The sequence below is a fragment of the Anolis sagrei genome, chromosome 7 (genome assembly GCF_037176765.1).
Source record: "Anolis sagrei isolate rAnoSag1 chromosome 7, rAnoSag1.mat, whole genome shotgun sequence".
In the NCBI taxonomy this organism is placed as follows: domain Eukaryota; kingdom Metazoa; phylum Chordata; class Lepidosauria; order Squamata; family Dactyloidae; genus Anolis; species Anolis sagrei.
This window is the reverse complement of record NC_090027.1, coordinates 22,080,884-22,104,866: the sequence shown is the minus strand read 5'-3', so window position 1 is coordinate 22,104,866 and position 23,983 is coordinate 22,080,884. Positions and strand designations below refer to the sequence as shown.

Here is a 23,983-nt window from a genome sequence, read left to right as displayed (position 1 = left end):
GACGCATAGTTTCCATAAGGGCTTCATCCAGGCTTAACAACAGGTAGCAGCAAAGGGCAATGAAAAGAATAACTGGCCATAGAAGACTATGTGCTTGCAATATAAGACTGAACACTAGGTGGAAACAAAGGCCAATGCAATGAGTAACTGGCCTTAGAAGACTATGTACTTGCAATATAAGACTGAACAATAGGTGGCAGCAAAGGGCAATGAAAAGAATAACTGGCCATAGAAGACTATGTGCTTGCAATATAAGACTGAACACTAGGTGGCAGCAAAGGGCAATGAAAAGAATAACTGGCCATAGAAGACTATATGCATGCAATATAAGACTGAACACTAGGTGGCAGCAAAGGGCAATGCAATGAATAACTGGCCTTGGAAGACTATGTACTTGCAATATAAGACTGAACAATAGGTAGCAGCAAAGGGCAATGAAAAGAATAACTGGCCATAGAAGACTATGTGCTTGCAACATAAGACTGAACACTAGGTGGCAACAAAGGCCAATGCAATGAATAACTGGCCTTAGAAGACTATGTACTTGCAATATAAGACTGAACAATAGGTGGCAGCAAAGGGCAATGAAAAGAATAACTGGCCATAGAAGACTATGTGCTTGCAATATAAGACTGAACACTAGGTGGCAGCAAAGGCCAATGCAATGAATAACTGGCCTTAGAAGACTATGTACTTGCAATATAAGACTGGACAATAGGTGGCAGCAAAGGGCAATGAAAAGAATAACTGGCCATAGAAGACTATGTGCTTGCAATATAAGACTGAACACTAGGTGGCAACAAAGGCCAATGCAATGAATAACTGGCCATAGAAGACTATGTTATTGCAATATAAGACTGAACAATAGGTGGCAGCAAAGGGCAATGAAAAGAATAACTGGCCATAGAAGACTATATGCTTGCAATATAAGACTGAACACTAGGTGGCAGCAAAGGGCAATGCAATGAATAACTGGCCATAGAAGACTATGTGCTTGCAATATAAGACTGAACACTAGGTGGCAGCAAAGGGCAATGCAATTAATAGCTGGACGTAGAAAACGTTTTTTGTGAATCAGGATGTACTTGAGATAGAGGAGCTGGAACTGACAGAGGGAACAGCAGCCTTGCACAACTTTAGCCCATTGCGCCACTGGGGGCTCCATATATTAGCTTGCAATATAAGACTGAACACTAGGTGGCAGCAAAGTCCAATGTAATGAATAGCTGGCCATAGAAGACTATAATCTTGTAATATAAGACTAAACACTAGGTGGCAGCAAAGGGAAATACAATTAATAGCTGGCCTGTGAATCAGGATGTACTTGAGATAGGGGAGCTGGAACTGAGAGAGGGAGCAGCAGCCTTGCACAAGGGTTTAGCCCATTGCGCCACTGGGGGCTCCATAGATTAGCTTGCAATATAAGACTGAACACTAGGTGGCAGCAAAGTCCAATGTAATGAATAGCTGGCCATAGAAGACTATGATCTTGTAATATAAGACTGAACACTAGGTGGCAGCAAAGGGCACTACAATGGGTAGCTTGCCATAGAAGATTATGAGTTTGCAATACAAGACTTAACACGAGGTGGCAGCAAAGGGCAATGCAATGCATAGCTGGCCATAGATGACTATGCGCTTACCCTCTGGTGGCAAAACCTGCCATTTCTCACCCCAATTGATGCAAGGAAAGAAAAGACAAGGAAATAAAGAATGCAAATAAAATAAATATTTTAAAAATAAATAAAAGGCAAGGATGTAACCACATACACACACACATATAGATAAAATAAATATTTCATAAATAAAAGGCAAGGAAATCTATATCAATAATATCTATTATATCTAGAAGCAGATGACAAAAAAGAATGGCCTGCGTCAGGAGAGCGTGCTTGATCCATCAGTGTTCAACATGTACACAAATGACCAGTCACTACCAGAAGGGACAAAGAGCTTAATCTATGCTGACGATCATGCCACCACCACCCAAACAGAGAGCTTTGAAATGGTTGAAAAGAAGCGCTCCGAAGCTTTAGGCACTCTTGCTGCCTATTACAGGGAAAACCAGCTGATTCCTAATCCACCTAACACGCAGATATGTGCTTTTCATCTTCAGAGCAGACATGCACTTCAAGCTCTGAGGATGACCTGGGAAGGAATTGCACTGGAGCTTTGCAGCACACCAAAATAACTGGGAGTCACTCTGGACCGTGCTCTGACCTACAAGAAGCGCTGCCTGAATATCAAGCAAAAGTGGGTGCTAGAAATAATATCATACAAAAGCTGACTGGCACAACCTGGGGATCACAACCAGACACAGTGAAGACATCTTCCCTTGCGCTTGGCTACTCTGCTGCTGAGTACGCATGCCCTATGTGCTTGCATACACATCTCACCACGTTAAAGCAGTGGATGCGGCTCTTAATGAGATTGCCACATTATCACAGTATGTCTACACCCTACACCCCTGGAGAAATTATACTGTGTAGCCAGTATTGCACCACCTGACATCAGTTGGGAAGTAGCAGCCAGCAGAGAAAGGACCAAGGCAGTGACATCTCCAGCCCATCCTCTGTTCAGATATCATCCAGGATGCCAAGGCCTTAAATCAAGAAATAGCTTCCTAAGATCTACAGAGATACTCGCAGGAACACCTCAGCAAGCAAGAGTCCAAAAGTGGCAGGATAAAACCTCAATCAGTGGCTGAGACCGGATGAGAGATTCCCTCCCTGGCACAGAGAAGGGGGGTGGCTTGGAAGGCATTGAACAGGCTGCGCTCTGGCACCACGAGATGCAGAGCCAACCTGAAGAAATGGGGCCACAAAGTCGAGTCCATGATATGCGAGTATGGAGAAGAGCAAGCCACAGACCACTTACTACAATGCGGTCTGTCTCCTGCCACATGCACAACAGATGATCTTCTTAAAGTGACACCAGAGACATCACAAGTGGCCAGCTTCTGGTCAGAGGAAATTTAGTATAATGCCAAGTTTTTAAACTTTTTTTGTATTTTTTTCTATACATTATAACTGTATTCTCAATTTGCTTCTGACACAATAAATAAAAATATCTATTATATCTATAATAAACATAGACATATAGAATTAGGTAAAGGTAAAGGTTTTCCCCTGACATTAAGTCCAGTCATGTCCAACTCTGGGGTGTGGTGCTCATCTCCATTTCTAAGCTGAAGAGCCAGCGTTGTCCATAGGCACCTCCAAGGTCATGTGGCCGGCATGACTGCATGGAGAGCCGTTACCTTCCCACCAGAGCGGTACCTACTGATCTACTCACATTTGCATGTTTTCGAACTGCTAGGTTGGTAGAAGCTGGGGCTGACAGCGGAAGCTCATGCCACTCCCCGGATTTGAACCTGCGACCTTTCGTTCAACAAGCTCAGCAGCTCGGCAGTTTAACCCACTGTGCCACCAGATTAATATAGAATTACACATATTCATATATGGGGTGGAATCTGTCATTCTCTCCACTTCCTTCCAAGCGTTTCACTCTATATCTCAATTATTATAATCTTGATGATTATATATTGTGATGAAAACTACAACTCCCAGGACTGTATAGCATTGAGCCAAAGTGATATCAAACTGCATTACTTCCACAGTGTAGCTACACCCACCCAAAGGATTATGTGTATCCTTTACTCACCCGAAAGTAGTCCAAGAAGTCCAGTGACCATGCACCAAATGGCCATGGTTTTAAATCCCTGGTTTAGTTACCAAATCAGTAGAGTTATTATTATCTATCTATATATGAATGGAAATGATGTTCCAATTCCAAAGAAAATGGCCCTTTGGAGCCCTATATAAAGCTCAGGTGAGGCCAACACACCTGAATAAATGTCTCCATTAGCAACTCACTTTAACCCTTTCATCTTTAGCTCTTTTTGTATTGATTTGCTCCTTGCGATTGAGCCACTGTTTCAAGTGTGTGTGCCAAGTTTGGTCCAGATCCATTAGTGTTTGGGTTCACAGTGCACTCTGGATGTAGGTGAACTACAACTCCCCCAAATTAAGGTAAATTTCCCTCAAAGACCTCCAGTATTTTTTGCTAGTCATTGGGGTTCTGTGTGCCAAGTGTGGTCCAATTCCATCTTTGGTGGAGTTCAGGGTGCTCCTTGATTGCAAATGAACTATACATCCCAGTACTTACAACTCCAAAATGTCTGGGGCAATTCTCCACAAACACACCAGTATTCAAATTTGGGCATATCTGGTATGCATGCTAAGTTTGGTCCAGTTCAATCTTTGTATGGGTTTGGGATGTAGGTGAACTACAACTCCTAGAAATCCCTCCAAAGACCTCCAGTATGTTTTCTTGGTCATGGAGGTTCTGTGTGCCAAGTTAGTTCCAGATCCATCATTGGTGGGGTTCAGAGTGCTCTTAGATTGCAGGTGAACTATGCATCCCAAGGCGTACAACTCCTAGAAATCATGGTGAATTCTCCCCAAACCTCTCTAGTATGTTCAGTTGCTGATCAATTCTGCTCTGTTTGCTGTGTGTGATACAAAAGGATAGGAAAGCATTAAGGGAGAGGCAGTGGGCGGGGTCATGCAAATTCCACACCAATGGAGAGAGTAAGAAAAAATGGGGTATCTGCAGTGGAGGAAACACATAAAGTCTAGGATGGAATGCTTCCCGTTTGAAGGCCTCCAAGGTCACGTGGCCAGCATGACTGCATGGAGTGCCATTACCTTCCCTCCGGATCGGTGCCTATTGCTCTACTCACATTTGAATGTTTTTGAACTGCAATGACAGTGACAATGGTGACAATTACTATGGAAATGGACAAGCTTAAAGGAGTCCCTAACTACAGAATTCAGCTCAGATAAGACCACCAGGCTGTTATTGAAACAGAAACAGGTTTTAATTAATTAATGTGATTAAAGTTTTGAATGTAATTATTGGATTTTATGTATTTTATTATGTGTACATTGGAGGCATCATATTGTTGCTGGCTGGAAGCCGCTCTGAGTTGCCCCCCCTGGGGGGGGGGATTGAGAAGGGCAAGGTACAAATATCTGATATAAATAAATAAAACTGCATGGTTGACAGAAGCTGGAGCTAACAGCGGGAGCTCACCCCATTCCCCAGATTCGAACCTGTGACCTTTCGATCAGCAAGTTCAGCAGCTCAGCAGTTTAATCCACTGCGCCACTGGGGGCTCATCTTTGGGTTATACAGAATGGGGGACAATGCCTGGCTCGAGAGCAGTACGTGTGAAAAAGATCTTGGAGTCCTCGTGGACAACAAGTTAAACATGAGCCAACAATGTGATGTGACAGCAAAAAAAGCCAATGGGATTTTGGCCTGCATCAATAGGAGCATAGTGTCTAGATCTAGGGAAGTCATGCTCCCCATGCTCTATTCCGCTTTGGTTAGACCACACCTGGAATATTGTGTCCAATTCTGGGCACCACAATTCAAGAGAGATATTGACAAGCTGGAATGTGTCCAGAGGAGGGCGACTAAAATGATCAGGGTCTGGAGAACAAGCCCTATGAGAAGCGGCTTACGGAGCTGGGCATGTTTAGCCTGAAGAAGAGAAGGCTGAGAGGAGATATGATAGCCATGTATAAATATGTGAGAGGAAGCCACAGGGAGTAGGGAGCAAGCTTGTTTTTTGCTTCCCTGGAGACTAGGACACAAAACAATGGCTTCAAACTACAAGAAAGGAGATCCATCCGAACATGAGGAAGAATTTCCTGACTGTGAGAGCCGTTCAGCAGTGGAACTCTCTGCCTCGGAGTGTGGTGGAGGCTCCTTCTTTGGAAGCTTTTAAACAGAGGCTGGATGGCCATCTGTCGGGGGTGCTTTGAATGCAATATTCCTACTTCTTGGCAGGGAGTTGGACTGGATGGCCCATGAGGTCTCTTCCAACTATGATTCTACGTGAGATGGGTGGAATATAAATTGCGAATAATAAATAAAATAATATCAATATTAGGTTCTTGTGGGTTTTTTCGGGCTATATGGCCATGTTCTAGAGGCATTTTCTCCTGATGTTTCGCCTGCATCTATGGCAAGCATCCTCAGAGGTAGTGAGGTCTGTTGAAATTAGGAAAATGGGTTTATATATCTGTGGAATGACTGGGGTGGGGCAAAGAGCTCTTCTCTGCTGGAGCTGGGTGTGAATGTTTCAACTGGCCACCTTCATTAGCATTTGAAGGCCTGGCTGAGCCTGGAGGAATCTTTTGTTATCAATATATATATTTTTTAAAAAACCAATAAAACAAATTCGGTATAAAAATCGGTCTCTTTATTGCCACAGGTGATAATAATAAATATAAAGTGCAACAAAAGAAAGAGAGTCATTTCCAATCCAGATAAGAGTTTCTCTAAACAGCACAAACATTCTATTGCTTTGGATCAGGAGACTGTGGCATCGAAGGGAGATCAGGATATGGTCCCAATCCATGGGCCAGAAGTCCCATGGAAACCAACCAGTGAACGGGACCCTTGCAATAAAGTTTAAGGCAACACCCCAAGGAAAACAAAGGGTTCTTTGGCCACAAAAGGGGGTGCCTCTTCTCAGTGCATTCAGACAAAGGACATTTCAATCCCGGGCAACGAAACACCCAAGACTTTCACAGCAGACAATATCAAACGTAGAAATGGGGCCATTTCTTTTTCAGACCCCTGTAAGGCAATGGGAGCACAATCCTAATGGCAGATCTCTCTTCGGCCTCTCTTGGTTTGCTCACAATAGGCTTCCCATTGCTTCCTTCTAAGATGAAGTGCCCAAGGTGGGCTCCCATGTTAAACTGCATTGAGCTGCAATAGATGAATCCACATTGCCATATAATGCAATTGGGTTGCAATATATGACTCTACACTGCCATATAAGGCAGCTGAATTGTGTTGACCTGCAATAGATGAATCTACATTGCCATATAATGCAACTGAGTTGTAATATAGGTGTTTACATTGCCATATAATGCAACTGAGTTGTAATATAGGTGTTTACATTGCCATATAATGCAACTGAGTTGTAATATAGGTGTTTACATTGCCATATAATGCAACTGAGTTGTAATATAGGTGTCTACACTGCCATATAACGCAATTGATTTCCAATATAGGAGTCTGCAATGCCATGAAATGCAACTGAGTTGCAGTAGATGAGTCTACAGAGCCTTCTAGTGCAACCGAGTTGCAATACAGGTGTCTATACTGCCATATAATGCAATTGAGCTGCAATATAGGAGTCTACGATGCCGTGTAATGCAACTGAATTGCAATATATGTATCTACACAGCCATATAATGCAATTGAGCTCCAATATAGGAGTCTACGATGCCGTGTAATGCAACTGAATTGCAATATATGCATCTACGCTGCCATATAATGCAATTGAGCTCCAAAATAGGAGTCCACGATGCCGTGTAATGCAACTGAATTGCAATATATGCATCTACGCTGCCATATGATGCAATTGAGCTCCAATATAGGAGTCTACGATGCCGTGTAATACAACTGAATTGCAATATACGCATCTACACTGCCATGAAATGCAATTGAGCTACAATAAATTAGTCTACACAGCCTTCTAATGCAACCAAGTTGCAATATAGGCATCTACACTGCCATGTAATGCAATTGGGCTCCAATGTGAGGCTATATTGCTGTGTAATGCAACTGAGCTGCAATATATGCGTCTACACTGTCATATAATGCAATTGAGCTGCAATATATGAGCCTAAACTGCCATATAATGTAAATGAGCTATGATAGGTGAGTCTACATTGCTATCTAATGCATTTGAGCTGCAATATGAGTCCACCCTGCCATCTAATGCAGTTTAACTGCATTGAGCTGCAATACAGGAGTCTACACGGTCACGGAGCTGCAGGATATTTATTTATTTACTATATTTATATAGTAAATAAATAAATACATGGCAGTGTAGATATGAGTCTACACTGCCATGTAAGACAATTGTGCTGCAGTAGACGATTCCACCCTGCATTAGATTGCAATGTAGATGGGAACTGAGAGAAAATCTGAACCCAAGTTTCAGTCCAACACTCAAAACCATAATGCCAGTAGTTCAATGGGATTTGGAAATCCCTGCTAGAAAAGTCCAAGGACATGCCACCCAAGGTTGCATCCGCACTGCAGAGTTATAGCAGTTTGACGCTGCTATCACAATCCCGACCAGGTGTGGGCCAACTTGGGCTCATCCACTCTCCAGGTGTTTTGGACTACAACTCCCACAATTCCTAACAGCCTATCGGCTGTTAGGAATTGTGGGAGTTGTAGTCCAAAACACCTGGAGGGTGGATGAGCCCAAGCCTGACCTGGACCTTCCAGAATTTCCAACGTCATCAATTGGTTTCTATTGTAAACAGGCACACTGTCCGAGTCTCTGTGTTTGGAAGAGTTGTAGGCGCCAATGGCAGCCTAGTGGCACAGGACCTCCGTCTCGAACTGGAGGAGCTGCCCCATGAAGCTGAAGTTGGGGGATATGACCCCTCGGCGCTGCTTGACGAAGTCGAAGGCCTCCTCCAGCCGGACTCGGCGGCTCTGGATCAAGTAAGCCAGGCAGATGGTGGCCGAGCGGGAGATGCCCGCCTGGCAGTGGACCAGCACCCTCCCTCCACTGCTCTTCACCGAATCTGCAGCAAAAGAAGCAGAAAAGGGTCAACAACATCTCAGGACCAAGTGTGTCAACAAGAATTTGAACCCATTGTAAACTTGAACCCATTGTACTAGCAGTCCATAAGTTACAAACATCCAACTTGAGGCAGCAAACAATCAAGTCCCAGTTTACACCTCCCTGACAGAGGATACCTCCAGGCAACAACAGCCAGGCTACCTCTACGCAAAGATCAAATTTACAGCTGCAGGCTCCTCAGTGTTATTCAAGCTTGCTAATTGCAACATTCACTCTTGAAGTCTCTTCCAATTCTAGGATTCTATAGTATTATTATTATATGATTCATATTAAGTAGAGGCTTGATGGCCATCTGTTGGGAGGGCTTTGATGGTGTCCTCATGCCAGGCAGGCTGGGGTTGGATTATATGGGCCTTGAGGTCACTTACATATCTATAATTCTATAGTATTATCATTACTTTGATTATTATTAATTAGAGGCTGGATGGCCATCTGTCGGGAAGGCTTTGATGGTGTCCTCATGCCAGGCAGGCTGGGGTTGGATTATGAGAGCCTTGAGGTCTCTCCCATATCTGTTATTCTATAGTATTATCATTACTATGATTATTATTAAGTAGAGGCTGGATGGCCATCTGTCGGGAAGGCTTTGATGGTGTCCTCATGCCAGGCAGGCTGGGGTTGGATTATGAGAGCCTTGAGGTCTCTCCCATATCTGTTATTCTATAGTATTATCATTACTATGATTATTATTAAGTAGAGGCTGGATGGCCATCGGTCGGGAAGGCTTTGATGGTGTCCCCGTGCCAGGCAAACTGGGGTTGGATTATATGGCTCTTGAAGTCTCTTCTAATTTTAGGATTCTATATTATTATTATTAGTAGTAGTAGTAGTAGTATTATAATTACTAAGTAGAGGCTGAATGGCCATCTGTCGGGAGGGCTTTGACAGAGTCCTCATGCCAGGCAGAGGTTGGATTATATGGCTCTTGAGGTCTCCTCCAATTCTAGGATTTTATAGCATTATCATTACTAGTATTATTATTACTAAGTAGAGGCAGGATGGCCATCTGTCAGGAGGGTTTTGATGGTGTCCTCATGCCAGGCATACTGGGGTTGGATTATATGGCCCTTGAGGTCTCTTCTAATTTTAGGATTCTATAGTACTATTATTATTAGTATGATTATTATTAAGTAAAAGCTGAATGGCCATCTGTCAGGAGAACTTTGATGGTGTCCTTATGCCAGGCAGACTGGGGTTGGATTATATGGCCCTTGAGGTCTCTTCCAAATCTAGGATTCTATAGTACTATTAGTAGTATAAATATTATTAAGTAGAGGCTGGGTGGCCATTTGTCAGGAAGGCTTTGATGGTGTTTCCCATGTGTTTATGAGGAGATGACATTGATAGCTCAGGAATGTAGTGTAAGGATGGAGATACCATGCAAGGTACCAAGCAAGGAGATACCAACATAGAGTCCAAGCCCTGCACCCCATAATGGACATAATGAGTTTGTATGGCTCACCGATGAAGTTGATGGCCTCCTGGAACCAGGCGCTGATCTCGGCCATGTGGTTGTCTTCCACAGGGATGCTCTTGTACTGGAATTGCTCCTCAAAGTAATTGGGGCAGCTGGAGGAGACGTTGAGGACGGCCGTGATGCCCAGGGATTGCAGCACCTCCCGGTTGGAGGAGTGGAAGGAGCTGCCCAAGAAGAGGAAGGGCAAGATCTCCACAGGACCACCCTGCAGGGAGGACGAAGACAGCAATGCCCGTCAGCTATTGACTACCATGCATCTCTTGTCATGCCAACTATATCCACTCCCAGCCATCCCCCCGCCACCAAAATAGGGCTGTCATAATGGCTCAGACCTTGAAATTGGCTAGCTTCTCAGAAAGGAGACGCAGTTGCATGGAAATTGAAGATTAAGCTTAAAAGGATGGATTAAATTAATCAGGCTTTTTTGGGAGGGGGGATTTTGATAGTAATTTGATAATGCCAGGGCTAATGCCATCTGCCTTTGGATTAAAAGATCAAAGCGGCGGATGGGGCCAACACTGATTCATGACAGGCTACATGATCTTATGGGGAGACCTATTCAGGGGAAGTGTTTCCCATAAAAGTGTAGCGGCAGCAATTAAAGCGACCCCAAAAGCCAACACATCCAACCCCATCCCATGCCCTAATAATAATAATAATAATAATAATAATAATAATAATATCCTTTTTTTTAAAAAAACCAGGGAGGAATAGCCCCTCCCCAGCAACAATATGATAATATATAATACTAATATTGTGCTATACTAATAATATAATATATTGTATTTTTTTGTGTCGTGTCAGGAGCGACTTGAGAAACTGCAAGTCGCTTCTGGTGTGAGAGAATTGGCCGTCTGCAAGGACATTGCCCAGGGGACGCCCAGATGATTTGATGTTTTTATCATCCTTGTGGGAGGCTTCTCTCATGTCCCCGCATGAGGAGCTGGAGCTGATAGAGGGAGCTCATCCGTCTCTCCCCGGATTTGAACCTGCAACCTGTCGATCTTCAGTCCTGCCGGCACAGGGGTTTTACCCACTGTGCCACCAGGGGCTCCAATATATTGTATTTACATAAAATATTGATCATAATATTATAATGTAATGCAATATAATACTAACAATACAATATAATAATTGTATATTATATATTGCATGTAACATTCCTAATAATATTGCAGTATAATGGTGTAGTACAATTTAGTACTATATAATACTAATATTGTGCTATGCTAATAATATATTGTATTTACATATACTGTACAATTTAAACCACCCTGAGTCGCCTTCAGACTGAGAAAGGCGGTATATAAATATGGCTAATAATAATAATAAATTGATCATAATATTGTAATACAATATAATACTAATAATACAATATAATATAATTATATGTTACATATTACATGTAATGTTCCTAATAATATTGAAGTATAGTATAATATAGTAATATATAATACTAATATGGTGCTATGATCATAATATTGTAATAATTATATATAAACTGTGGACTCTTCCACACAGCCTTATATCCCAGAATATCAAGTCGGAAAATCCCACAATATCTGCTTTGAACTGAGTTATCTGAGTCCACACTGCTATATATTCCAGTTCAAAACTGATAATTTGGGATTTTCTGCCTTGATATTCTGGGATACTACCCTCCTTCCTGAAAATAAGACAGTGCCTTATATTGATTTTTGCTCCCGAAGATGTGCTAATCTTATTTTCAGGAAATGTCTTATTTTTCCATGAAGAAGAATTCACATTTATCGTTGAATCACAGCTGAATGGTGTTCCGTTCAGCGGGCACGCTTCCAAACAAAAACTTTGCTAGGTCTTACTTTCAGGGAGGCCTTATATTAAGCAAAACCTCTGCTAGGTCTTATTTTCAGGGGATGTTTTATTTTTGGGGAAATGGGGTAGGGCTGTGTGGAAGGGCCCATAGTCAACACCAAATATGTTTTACGCCCCTGAAAATACAATTATTATTATATTTATTTATTTATATTCCTCTCTATCTCCCCAAGCAAATATGGCCAAGAAAGGATTCGAACCCAAAGCCATTGTCCAGTCCACAAACCAAAATTGGCATCATTAGAAATAAGGAAAATGGTATCAAGAGTGCAAAGATGGCACAGAATGAACACATTACAGACTATTTGATATTGTTTAATGAACTCTTGTACATTCTTCAGTTTTTCCCTTCAGGCATCTCCAGTGACGCCTTGGCTATATGCAATTATTTTATATATATTTATGTATATTATATGTTTGGGAAAAGTGGATTAAAATTGAGTCACTACAAATCCCAGCTCCGGCACATAGACTAAAGCCTCAGGGATAGGAGCTGCCGAAGAGTCTCCTTCCTTCTGCCCTCCCTGTCGCGCCAGCACTCGTTTTGCACAATTAGCCCTGCCGCAAAGTCTAGACAGTTCAATTAAAAAGCATGGCCTGTTAACTAAGAGCAATTTGGGAGGGCATGGGCATGCCAAGGGGGTTCCCAGTTCATTATTAGGTTTTTGGGCACAGCAAGAGGGCTTTCGGTCTCTTGCAAACGTGTGACCTAAACCGTCTTGGGTTTATCAATATGGACATGCAAGGACAGTTTTCATCTCCTTGCCAACTTGGTGTTGAATCCATATTGGGTCTATTGACATGCCAAGACAGTTTCAAGCTCCTTGGTGCCAAATCTATATTGGGTTTAGGAATATGTCTAGTTGGTTTATGGGCATCTTAAAGAGGGTTTCCAACTCCTTGCCAACTTGGTGCTGAATTGGGTTTGTGGGCAAGTTAAGAGGGTTTCTAGCACTTTGCCAACTTGGTGCCAAATCCTGTTTGGGTTTATGGGCCTCTTAAGAGGGTTTCTAGCTCCTTGCCAACTTGGTGCCCAATTCATCTTATGTTTGTGAACACGTTAAGAGGGTTTCTAGCACTTTGCCAACTTGGTGCCAAATCCCGTTTGGGTTTATGGGCCTCTTAAGAGGGTTTCCAGCTCCTTGCCAACTTGGTGCCCAATTCATCTTAGGTTTGTGGGCATGTTAAGAAGGTTTCTAGCACTTTGCCAACTTGGTGCCAAATCCCGTTTGGGTTTATGGGCCTCTTAAGAGGGTTTCCAACTCCTTGCCAACTTGGTGCCCAATTCATCTTAGGTTTGTAGATACGTTAAGAGGATTTCTAGCACTTTGCCAACTTGGTGCCAAATCCAGTTTGGGTTTGTGAGTATGTCTACTTAGAGCCAATCCATTATAGGGTCGATAGGCACATTGAAAGGGTTTTGAGCTTCTTGAACCTGGTGCCCTATTCCTATATTTTATTATTATTATTATTATTATTATTATTATTATTATTATTATTTAGACACATAACAAGATGAGCACACAGTAAACAAGATCACTCTGTTGGCTTTTGTATTGGATCACACATTGGACACATCCCAAGTGTCTACAACTGTGCGATGTATTGGCAAATAATGCATGCAAATATGAGTAAGGTGGCCTTTTGTAGCTGATAGATGGTGATTTTGTCAGCGCTGATTGTGTTTAAGTGCAGGCCAAGGTCTTTAGGCACTGCACCCAGTGTGCTGATCGCCACTGGGACCCTCTTGACTGGCTTGTGCAGTTCTTTGACAACCTGGTGCCCTATTCCTATATTATTATTATTATTATTATTATTATTATTATTATGTCGTGTTAGGAGCAACTTGAGAAACTGAAAGTCACTTCTGGTGTGAGAGAACTGGCTGTCTGGAAGGATGTTGCCCAGGGGACGCCTGATGTTGTTGATGTTTTACCATCCTTGTGGGATGCTTCTCTCATGTCCCCGCATGAGAAGCTGGAGCTGACAGAAGGAGCTCATCTGCGCTCTCCCCAGATTCGAATGTGCCAGCACAGGGGTTTAACCCACTGTGCTACAGGGGGCTCCTGTTATTATTATTACTATTATTATTATTGCTATTATTATGTTGATGTTTATGTTTATTCTCTCCACAAGAAGATTCCTAAGGGATTCCTTGTCCTGTCATGTTTAGTTTGAGTTTATGTGCATGCCTACTTGGTGCACATTGGTGCCATATCCATATGGGGTTGATAGGCACATTGAGGGGGTTTTGAGCTCCTTGCCAACCCTGGGCCTGTATTCTTGATGCCATATTCTATTTGAGTTGATGGGCAATGCCAGTATTATATTATAATATAATGCAATATAATATGAAAAATATAATATGAAAAATAATTATTTATATTACTAATATTACAATATAATGGTATAATACAATATAGTAATATTTAATACTGATATTGTACTATACTAATAATATAATATCTTATATGTATATATATTTCATAAGCCGCTCTAAATCCCCCTTCGGGGTGAGAAAGGTGGCATATAAATGTCGTAAATAAATTGGTGCCAAAAGGTGCTGAAGCAGGTGAGCCGCCTACCTGGTCGTAGGAGGGGGTGTTGGCGCTGCCTTCAGGACTCGGCAGAAGTGGAGAAGGAGAAGGAGGCACTTCCGTGGTCGCCAGCGGTGTGGGGGCCACAAAGCACAATTCGGGGAAATTTGCTTGGAAGTTTTCAAACCCACCTAGACAAAAGACACGTGGAAGAGGGAAACATTTTAGCACACCTTTGCATGGGAAACAATAGATGGACATTTCAAAGCCCTAAGAGAAGAGGACCCTACACTTTCCCCATTTGGCCCCCACTTTAACTGCTATTGCTCAATGGGAGCTTTGATGACACCCAGTGGGGAAGGCTCAATATCATGTGAAACTACAGATCCCATTACTTCATAGCATTAAGCAGCAGCAGCTCAAGTGCTGCCATTTATTCTACTGGGAGTTATAGTTGACACCAAAAAAAGACATCAGAGAAGAGGAAGAGAGGAAGCAGGCCAATCTAGGCGATCAGGGGCAATGAGGGTGGCTGGGGCTGCTGGGCCTGGCAGTCCAACAAGACAGACATGAGAATAGATAGGATAGAATAGACTTAATAGAATAGATGGAGGACAGATAGACAGGCGAGAGAGAGAGAGGATGGATAGATAGATAGGAGAGATAGGGAGACAGATAAGAAGCATACAGAAAGGAAAAAAAAGGATGGATAGGTAGGTAGAGAGATAATAGATAGGAAGAGAGAGATAGGTGGGTAGATAGAGAGCTAGATAGAGAGGAAATAAATAGGTAGGTAGATAGAAAGCAAGAGAGAGAATAGAGCAGTGGTTCTCAACCTGGGGTCCCCAGATGTTTTTGGCCTTCAACTCCCAGAAATCCTAACAGCTGGTCAACTGGTTGAAATTTCTGGGAGTTGTAGGCCAGAAACATCTGGGGACCCCAGGTTGAGAACCACTGGAATAGAGAGATATGAATAGATAAGAAGAGAAAGATAAGTAGGGAGGGAGAGCTGGTGTAATATAGAGATAGGGAAATGGAATAGACTAGTCATAGATACTAGGTAGGTAGGTAGGTAGGTAGGTAGGTAGGAAGAGAGAAAGGAAACAGAAGGAGATAGAGACAGACAGAATAGATAGATAGAAAGAAAGAAAGAGAGTGATATTTTTATTTATATATTGCTTTTTTCTCTCCATATGGAGACTCAACAAGGCTAGATAGATAGAATAGAGAGACTGAGATAGATAGATAGATAGATAGATAGATAGATAGATAGATAGACAGACAGACAGACAGATAGATAGATAGAATAAAGAGAGAAGGAGATAGATAAGACAGATAGAAAGAGGGAGGGAGGGAGATACAGTTAGAGATAGATAGAATAAGAAATAGATAGATAGGTAGATAGGTGGAGACAGAGAGAGAAAGGGATATAAACAGATGGAAAAAGAAAGAGGGAGGGGAAAAGAGTAAGGGAGATAGATACAGATAGCGATGGATAGACAGACAGATGGAGATACATAGATAAAACAGATAGATAGAATAGAGAGATTAGAAGAGATAGGAAGAGAGAGATAGGTAGGTAGAGAGGTAGGTAGGTAGAGTAGATGTAATATATAGAAAGAGAAATTGAATAGATGGACAGAATAGTCAGAAAACATAGAAAGAGAGAGATAGGTAGATACTAGATAGATAGATAGATAGAGAGAGGGAGGGAGGGAGGGAGGGAGGGAGATAGATAGATAGATAGATAGATAGATAGATAGATAGATAGAGGGAGATAGACAAGCGGAAATAGAGAGGGGGCTGGGAGACTGATGTAAATAGAGACAAAGAGGGAGAGAGAGATATAGAAAGATAGATACAGATAGAGATAGATGGAGGGAGAGACAGATGGAGATACATAGATAGGTAAAACAGATAGAAAGAGGGAGAGAGACAGATGGAGAAACAGATAGTATAGAATAGATAGATCAGATTGATAGAAGAAGAGATAAACAGATGGAGGAAGGAAGGAAGGAGAGAGGGAGATAGAATACATAGAAAGAAAGAGGGTGGGAGATAAACAGATGGAAATAGAAAGAAAGAAAGCAATAGGAAGGAAGGAAGGAAGGAAGGAAGGAAGGAAGGAAGGGTGGGATGGATGGATGGATGGATGGATGGAGGGGGGAGATGGGGAGATAGATAGATAGATAGATAGGACGGAAGAAAGGCAGGAAGGAAGAGTGGGATGGATGGATGGAGGGGGGAGATAGAAAGAAAGAAAGGGAGGGAGGGTAGGATGGATGGAGGGGGGAGATAGATAGATAGGAATGAAGAAAGGAAGGAAGGGTGGGATGGATGGATGGGGAGATAGATAGATAGATAGATAGATAGATAGATAGGAAGGAAGAAAGGCAGGAAGGAAGGGTGGGATGGATGGATGGAGGGGGGAGATAGATAGATAGATAGATAGATAGGAAGAAAGGGAGGGAGGGTGGGATGGATGGATGGATGGATGGAGGGGGAGATAGATAGAAAGAAAGGGAGGGTGGGATGGATGGATGGATGGATGGATGGAGGGGGGAGATAGATAGAAAGAAAGGGAGGGTGGGATGGATGGATGGAGGGGGGAGATAGATAGAAAGAAAGGGAGGGAGGGTGGGATGGATGGATGGAGGGGAGAGATAGAAAGGAAGGAAGGAATGGATGGAAGGAATGGATGGATGGAGGAGGGAGATAGATAGATAGGAAGGAAGGGAGAGAGAGAGGGAGAGGGAGGGAGGGATGAATGGGTAGATAGAGATAGACAGAGATAGAGGGAGATAGAAAGAAAGAAAGGGAGGCTGGGATGGATAGATGGAGAGACAGACAGTGACAGAATAAAGCAGTGGTTCCCAACCTGTGTCTCTCCAGGTGTTTTAGCTTACAACTCCCACAAATCCCAGCCAGTTTACCAACAGTTAGGATTTCTGGGAGTTGAAAGCCAAAACCTCAGGGGACCCACAGGTGGGGAACCACTGGAATAGATAGATACAAAGAGGGAGGGAGGGAAATAGACAGGCAGATAGAGATGTGCATGGAGTAGGCAGGCCAGGCATGGGCCAACTTCGGCTCTCCCCCCATTCCTAACTGTTGGGAGGGGGGTGTGCCTGGGTACCTCGGAGGAGGTAGAGCTGTGTCCGTGGGGGTCCGCGCCCGGGTTCCTCGGCGAGGAGGGCGGCGAGGAGGCTCCTGGCGGGGGAGTCCGGGCGGAGGGCGTCGAGGGCGGGGCTGCCCTGGTCCAGGGCCACCAGATGGGCCACTTCCCCCCTCCGCAGGCGCCCCAGCAGCGCCCGGTCCGGCAGCAGCCCTTCCAGACCCACCAAGCCGCCTGTTCCTCCGTTGCTTCTTCCTCGGGAGCGGCGCCGGAGCAGTCCATTCCAGTGCACGGGCCTCGAGTCCCGGACGTGGGCCTGGCAGAAGGCCAGGAAGGGCCGGCAGTCCAGCACCAGCGTCCGCCCGCTCTCCGCCGGGTCCCGCAGCAGCCGCGCCAAGCCCGAACACTCCAGCATCGAGACTTCCTCCATCACCATCGCGGAAAGGGCCCAACACGGCAAAAGAAACCGATTCACACGTGCAACCTCGAAGCTCCACTTCTATTAGCACTCACAAGCTTCGCTCTGGCGGCAAGCAGCGATGGTTTATATACTCAGCCAATCCGCGCCCACTCTGTCTCAAGCCACGCCCACTCCGTTCCAAGCCACGCCCCGGCGTTCCTTATTAGGTGTTCTGCGTCACAGGCGGGGCGAAATCCCTGTTTGGAGCCACGCCCACTTCCTTGCTAGTGGGCGGGGACTAGGAAACGGGGAAGACACGTGTCTCCTCCTTTGGAATGCGTTGGGGAATTGACATTCCGGGCTCCTCCAATAATAATAATAATAGCAAATTATAATGTAATATATTGTACTATATCGATCTATATATATACACACACACTATAATATATTGTAATATATATATATATATGTGTGTGTGTGTGTGTGTACAAACACACTATATATATAAACACACTATAATATTTATATATATATACACACACACTATAATATATTGTAATATATATATGTGTGTGTGTGTGTGTGTGTGTGTGTACAAACACACTATTATATATATATATATATACAAACACACTAATATATATATACACACACACTATAATATATTGTAATATATATATGTGTGTGTGTGTGTGTGTGTACAAACACACTATAATATATATATATATATACAAACACACTATAATATATTGAAATATATATGTGTGTGTGTGTACAAGCACACTATAATATATATATATACAAATACACTATAATATATTGTAATATATATATGTGTGTGTGTGTGTACAAACACACTATAATATATATATATATATATATATACAAACACACTATAATATATTGTAATATATATATATATATACACACTATAATATATTGTAATATATATATATGTGTGTGTGTGTGTGTGTGTACAAGCACACTATTATATATATATATATATACAAACACACTATAATATATTGTAATATATATATATGTGTGTGTACAAACACACTATAATTTATATATATATATATATATATATATACACACAAACACACTATAATATATTGTAATATATATGTGTGTGTGTGTGTACAAGCACACTATTATATATATATATATACAAACACACTAATATATTGTAATATATATATATATATACACACACACACTATAATATATTGTAATATATATGTGTGTGTGTGTGTACAAACACACTATAATATATATATATATATATATACACAAACACACTATAATATATTGTAATATATATATGTGTGTGTGTGTCTGTGTGTGTGTACAAGTACACTATAATATATATATATATACATACACACACACTATAATATATTGTAATATATATATGTGTGTGTGTGTGTACAAACACACTATAATATATATATATACATACACACTATAATATATTCTAATATATATATACATTATATTATGTATATAGTATATATCACATATGTACTATATATGTGCAATAGTATATAGTGTATATATAAGTAATAGCAGTATAGTAGTACTATATTCTAGTATAACATATATATAGTATAGCATAATATAATCAACACTATATTTTATATGTATAGTATATATCATATATGTACTATATATATGATATAGTAAATTGTGTATATATAGTAGCAGTATAATAGTAGCATATTCTAATATATAATATATTATGTATATTATAATATATATATTATATAGATATATAATATCTAATATAATATAATATATATATATATACACTCACTATATTATATATAGTATATATCATATGTGTACTATATATGATATATTACGTAATGTATATATAAGTAATAGCAGTAGAATAGCATATTCTAATATAATATACTATATATCATATATATATATATATATACACGAAGAGTCGGAGACGACTGAACGAATTAACAACAACAATATATACACACACTATATTATATATATAGTATATATATATATGTACTATATATATGATATAGTAAACAATGTATATATAAATACTAGCAGTATAATAGTAGCACATTCTAATGTAATGTACTATATATCATATATATATATATAGTATACATCATATATGTACTATATATGAAATGGTAAATAGTGTATGTATAAGTAATAGCAGTATAATAGTAGCATATTCTAATATAGTCTATATATCATATCATATATATCATATATATATATTATATGATATATCATATATGAGCTATATATATGATATAGTAAATAGTGTATATATAAGTAATAGCAGTATAATAGTAGCAAATTATAATATAATACTATATGTCATATTATATATATCATATATATACAAACACGATATTGTATTTATAGTATATATATTACTATATATGTGATAAGTTAACAATATATATAAGTATAGCAGTATAATAGTAGCAAATTATAATATACTATATATCATATTATATATATCATATATATATATACACACACTATATAATATATATAGTATATATATGTGTGTACTATATATGTAATAAGTAAACAGTGTATATATAAGTAATAGCAGTATAATAATAGCAAATTATAATATAATATACTATATATAGTATATTATAATATAATAAAGAATAGCAATGTAACAATAGCAAAATATTATATAACATCCTATATAATAATATATAATGTAATAAGTATTAATAGCATATTGTAATATAATATATTATGCTTTATAGAATATCATATAATATAACAAATAACAGCAATATAATAATAGAAAAGTATTATATCATATAGCAAAGTATTATATAATATATTATCCTATATAATGAGATACAATATAATAAATAATAATATAATAATAGCAAAGTATTATATAATATATTATCCTATATAATAAGATACAATATAATAAATAATAATAATAATAATAATAATAATAATAATATAACAGCAGATTACAATGTGTCATAGGTTGTACTGTATATAATACAGTATAGGGGACCCCTGGTGGTGCAGCTTGTTAAACCACTGAAATGGAGATGAGCACCACCCCCTAGAGTGGGACAGGACTAGACTTTGTGTCAGGGGAAAACTTTGCCTTTAAATAAAGGTAAAGATTTTCCCCTGACATTAAATCCAGTCGAGTCCGACTCTGGGTGTTGGTGCTCATCTCCATTTCTTAGCCGAAGAGTCGGCGTTGTCCATAGACGCCTCCAAGGTTATGTGACCAGCATGACTGCATAGCGCACTGTTACCTTCCTGTTAGCCCCAGCTTCTGCCAACCTAGCAGTTCGAAAACATGCAAATGTGAGTAGATCAATAGGTACCGCTCCGGCAGGAAGGTAACGGCGCTCCATGCAGTCATGTTGGCCACATAACCCAGGAGACGTCTACGGACAATGCCGGTTCTTCGGCTTAGAAATGGAGATGAGCACCACTCCCAGAGTTGGACACAATGAGACTTAATGTCAAGAGGAAACTTAATAACAGACAATAACAACTAATAACAAAAACCTTATCGAGAGATGAGGTAATTTGCAGCAACCAACAGGCTGAAGTAAATTCCAGTTTCTAGACAAGGTTTGACATACCTAGCCCAGGATGTAAGTTGAGGCGTGTTAGTCTTCCTCTTCTCCATACGCCAGGGTGCAGAGATGGGTTTTAGCCATTTTTTGAAGGCAAAGAGAGAGGGGGCAGTTTTTAGTTCTTTTGGGAGGGAGTTCCAGAGGTGGGAGGTGATCACAGAGAAGGCCTCCTCTCTCATTCCCACCAGCCACACTTGAGATGGGGGTGGGACCAAGAGCAGGGCCTCCTCGGTGCCCAATGCGGTTTTTCAAATAGTCTGAGCCCAAACCATTTAGGGCAATGTTTCTCAACGTGGGGGTCGGGACCCCTGTGGGGGTCACGAGGGGGCGTCAGAGAGGTCGCCAAAGATCATCAGAAAACACAGTATTTTCTGTTGGTCATGGGAGTTCTGTGTGGGAAGTTTGGACCAATTCTATCGTTGGTGGGGTTCAGAATGCTCTTTGATTGTAGGTGAACTATAAATCCCTGCAACTACAACTCACAAATGTCAAGTCTATTTTCTCCAAACTCCACCTGTGTTCACATTTGGGCATATTGAGTATTCATGCCAAGTTTAGTCTAGATCCATCATTGTTTGAGCCCACAATGCTCTCTGGATGTAGGCGAACTACAACTCCAAAACTCAAGGTCAGTAACCACCAAATCCTGCCAATATTTTCTGTTGGTCATGGGAGTTCTGTGTTCCAAATGGTTCAATTCCATTGTTGGTGGAGTTCAGAATGCTCTTTGATTGTAGGTGAACTTTAAATCCCAGCAACTACAACTTCCAAATGACAAAATTAATCCTCCCCAACCCCATCAAATTTGGGCATATGGGGTATTTGTGCCAAATTTGGTCCAGTGAATAAAAATACATTCTGCATATCAGATATTTACATTACAATTCATAACAGCAGTAAAATTACAGTTAAGAAGTAGCAAGGAAAATAATGTTATGGTTGGGGGTCACCACAACAGGAGGAACTGTATTAAGGGGTCACGACCTTAGGAAAGTTGAAAGTTTAGGGCTTTATAGGTAACAGCCAACATTTTGTATTTAACCTGGAAGCAGATTGGCAGCCTGTGGAGTTGCCGCATCATGGGAGTCGTCCTCTCACAATACAATGCAACAGATAGTAACCTGGCTGCCGATCTCTGAACTAGTTGCAGCTTCCAAACTGTCTTCAAGGGCAGCCCCATGTAGAGAGGTTGCAGTAGTCCAAACGGAAAGTAACCAAGGCGTAGACTGTCATGGCCAGATCCTGTGTCTCAAGGTATGGGCATAGCTGGTGCACAAATTTTAGTTGTGTGAAGGAGTCCCTGGCCACCACTGACACCTGAGGTTCCAGCATCAGCGATGAGTCCAGGATCACCCCCAGACTGCGGACATGTGCCTTCAGGGGGAGTGTAACCCCATCCAACACAGGCTACAATCTCACACCACGATTCACGTTACTACTGACCAGGAGTACCTCTGTTTTGTCTGGATTTACCTTCAACTTACTAGCCCTCATCCAGTCCATCACTGATGACAATCACTGGTTGAGGACCAAAACAGAATCCTTGGCTTTAGATGGAAAGGAGTAATAGAGTTGGTTGTCCTCTGCATACATTTGACACTGAACCCCAAAACTCTGCATGATTTGTCCCAGCGGTTTCATGTAAATGTTAAAAAGCATGGATGTTGTATCCCTGAGCAGGAACACCTCTGTCCTTAAACACCACACCAGTTTAGTAAACTCAGCAAGCAGTTTATTTTAGAATATATGTAAGCAAAGCAGTAAAAATGGTAAAAACAGTATAATCCAAAGATATGAGACAGTCCATGAACTTCAAGGTACAAAGGTAAAAACACAAGATCCAAGGCTGCAAAATCCAGAGAACAAGGCAGCATGGAAATCCAATACACAGAACAGAAACTTGAAACATTAAACTACAAATCCACTTGGAAACAAGACCGTCATGAAGTTTCAACGTTGACGAGAAGCTAAAACCCTTCCCCTGTTTCAATATAAAGTTTTTCCTGTTCCACGTACCGAAAGGAAAGCATTTCGCTCTCCCTTACAACCAGATAAGGCAGTGTTTCTCAACCTGGGGGTCGAGACCCCTGGGGGGTCATGAGAGGGTGTCAGAGGAGTCGCTAAAGACCATCAGAAAACACTGTATTTTTTGTTAGTTATGGGGATTTTGTGTGGGAAGTTTGGCCCAATTCTATCGGTGCTGGGGTTCAGAATGCTCTTTAATTGTACGTGAACTATAAATCCCAGCACCTACAACACCCAAATGTCAAAGTCTCTTTCCCCCCAAGCTC

General features: G+C 41.1%; 1 protein-coding gene across 1 annotated transcript; it reads right to left on the bottom strand.

Moving 5' to 3' along the window:
- Positions 1 to 8,254: 8,254 nt before the first annotated feature.
- On the bottom strand, positions 8,255 to 18,195 carry DUSP2 (dual specificity phosphatase 2). The gene is made up of 4 exons (XM_060787459.2): positions 17,697 to 18,195; positions 14,609 to 14,751; positions 10,155 to 10,374; positions 8,255 to 8,633 (listed from the first exon to the last, which is right to left on the bottom strand). The coding sequence occupies exons 1-4, from the start codon at positions 18,109 to 18,111 to the stop codon at positions 8,419 to 8,421; spliced, it is 993 nt and encodes a 330-aa protein (XP_060643442.2). The 5' UTR covers positions 18,112 to 18,195; the 3' UTR covers positions 8,255 to 8,418.
- Positions 18,196 to 23,983: the final 5,788 nt, after the last annotated feature.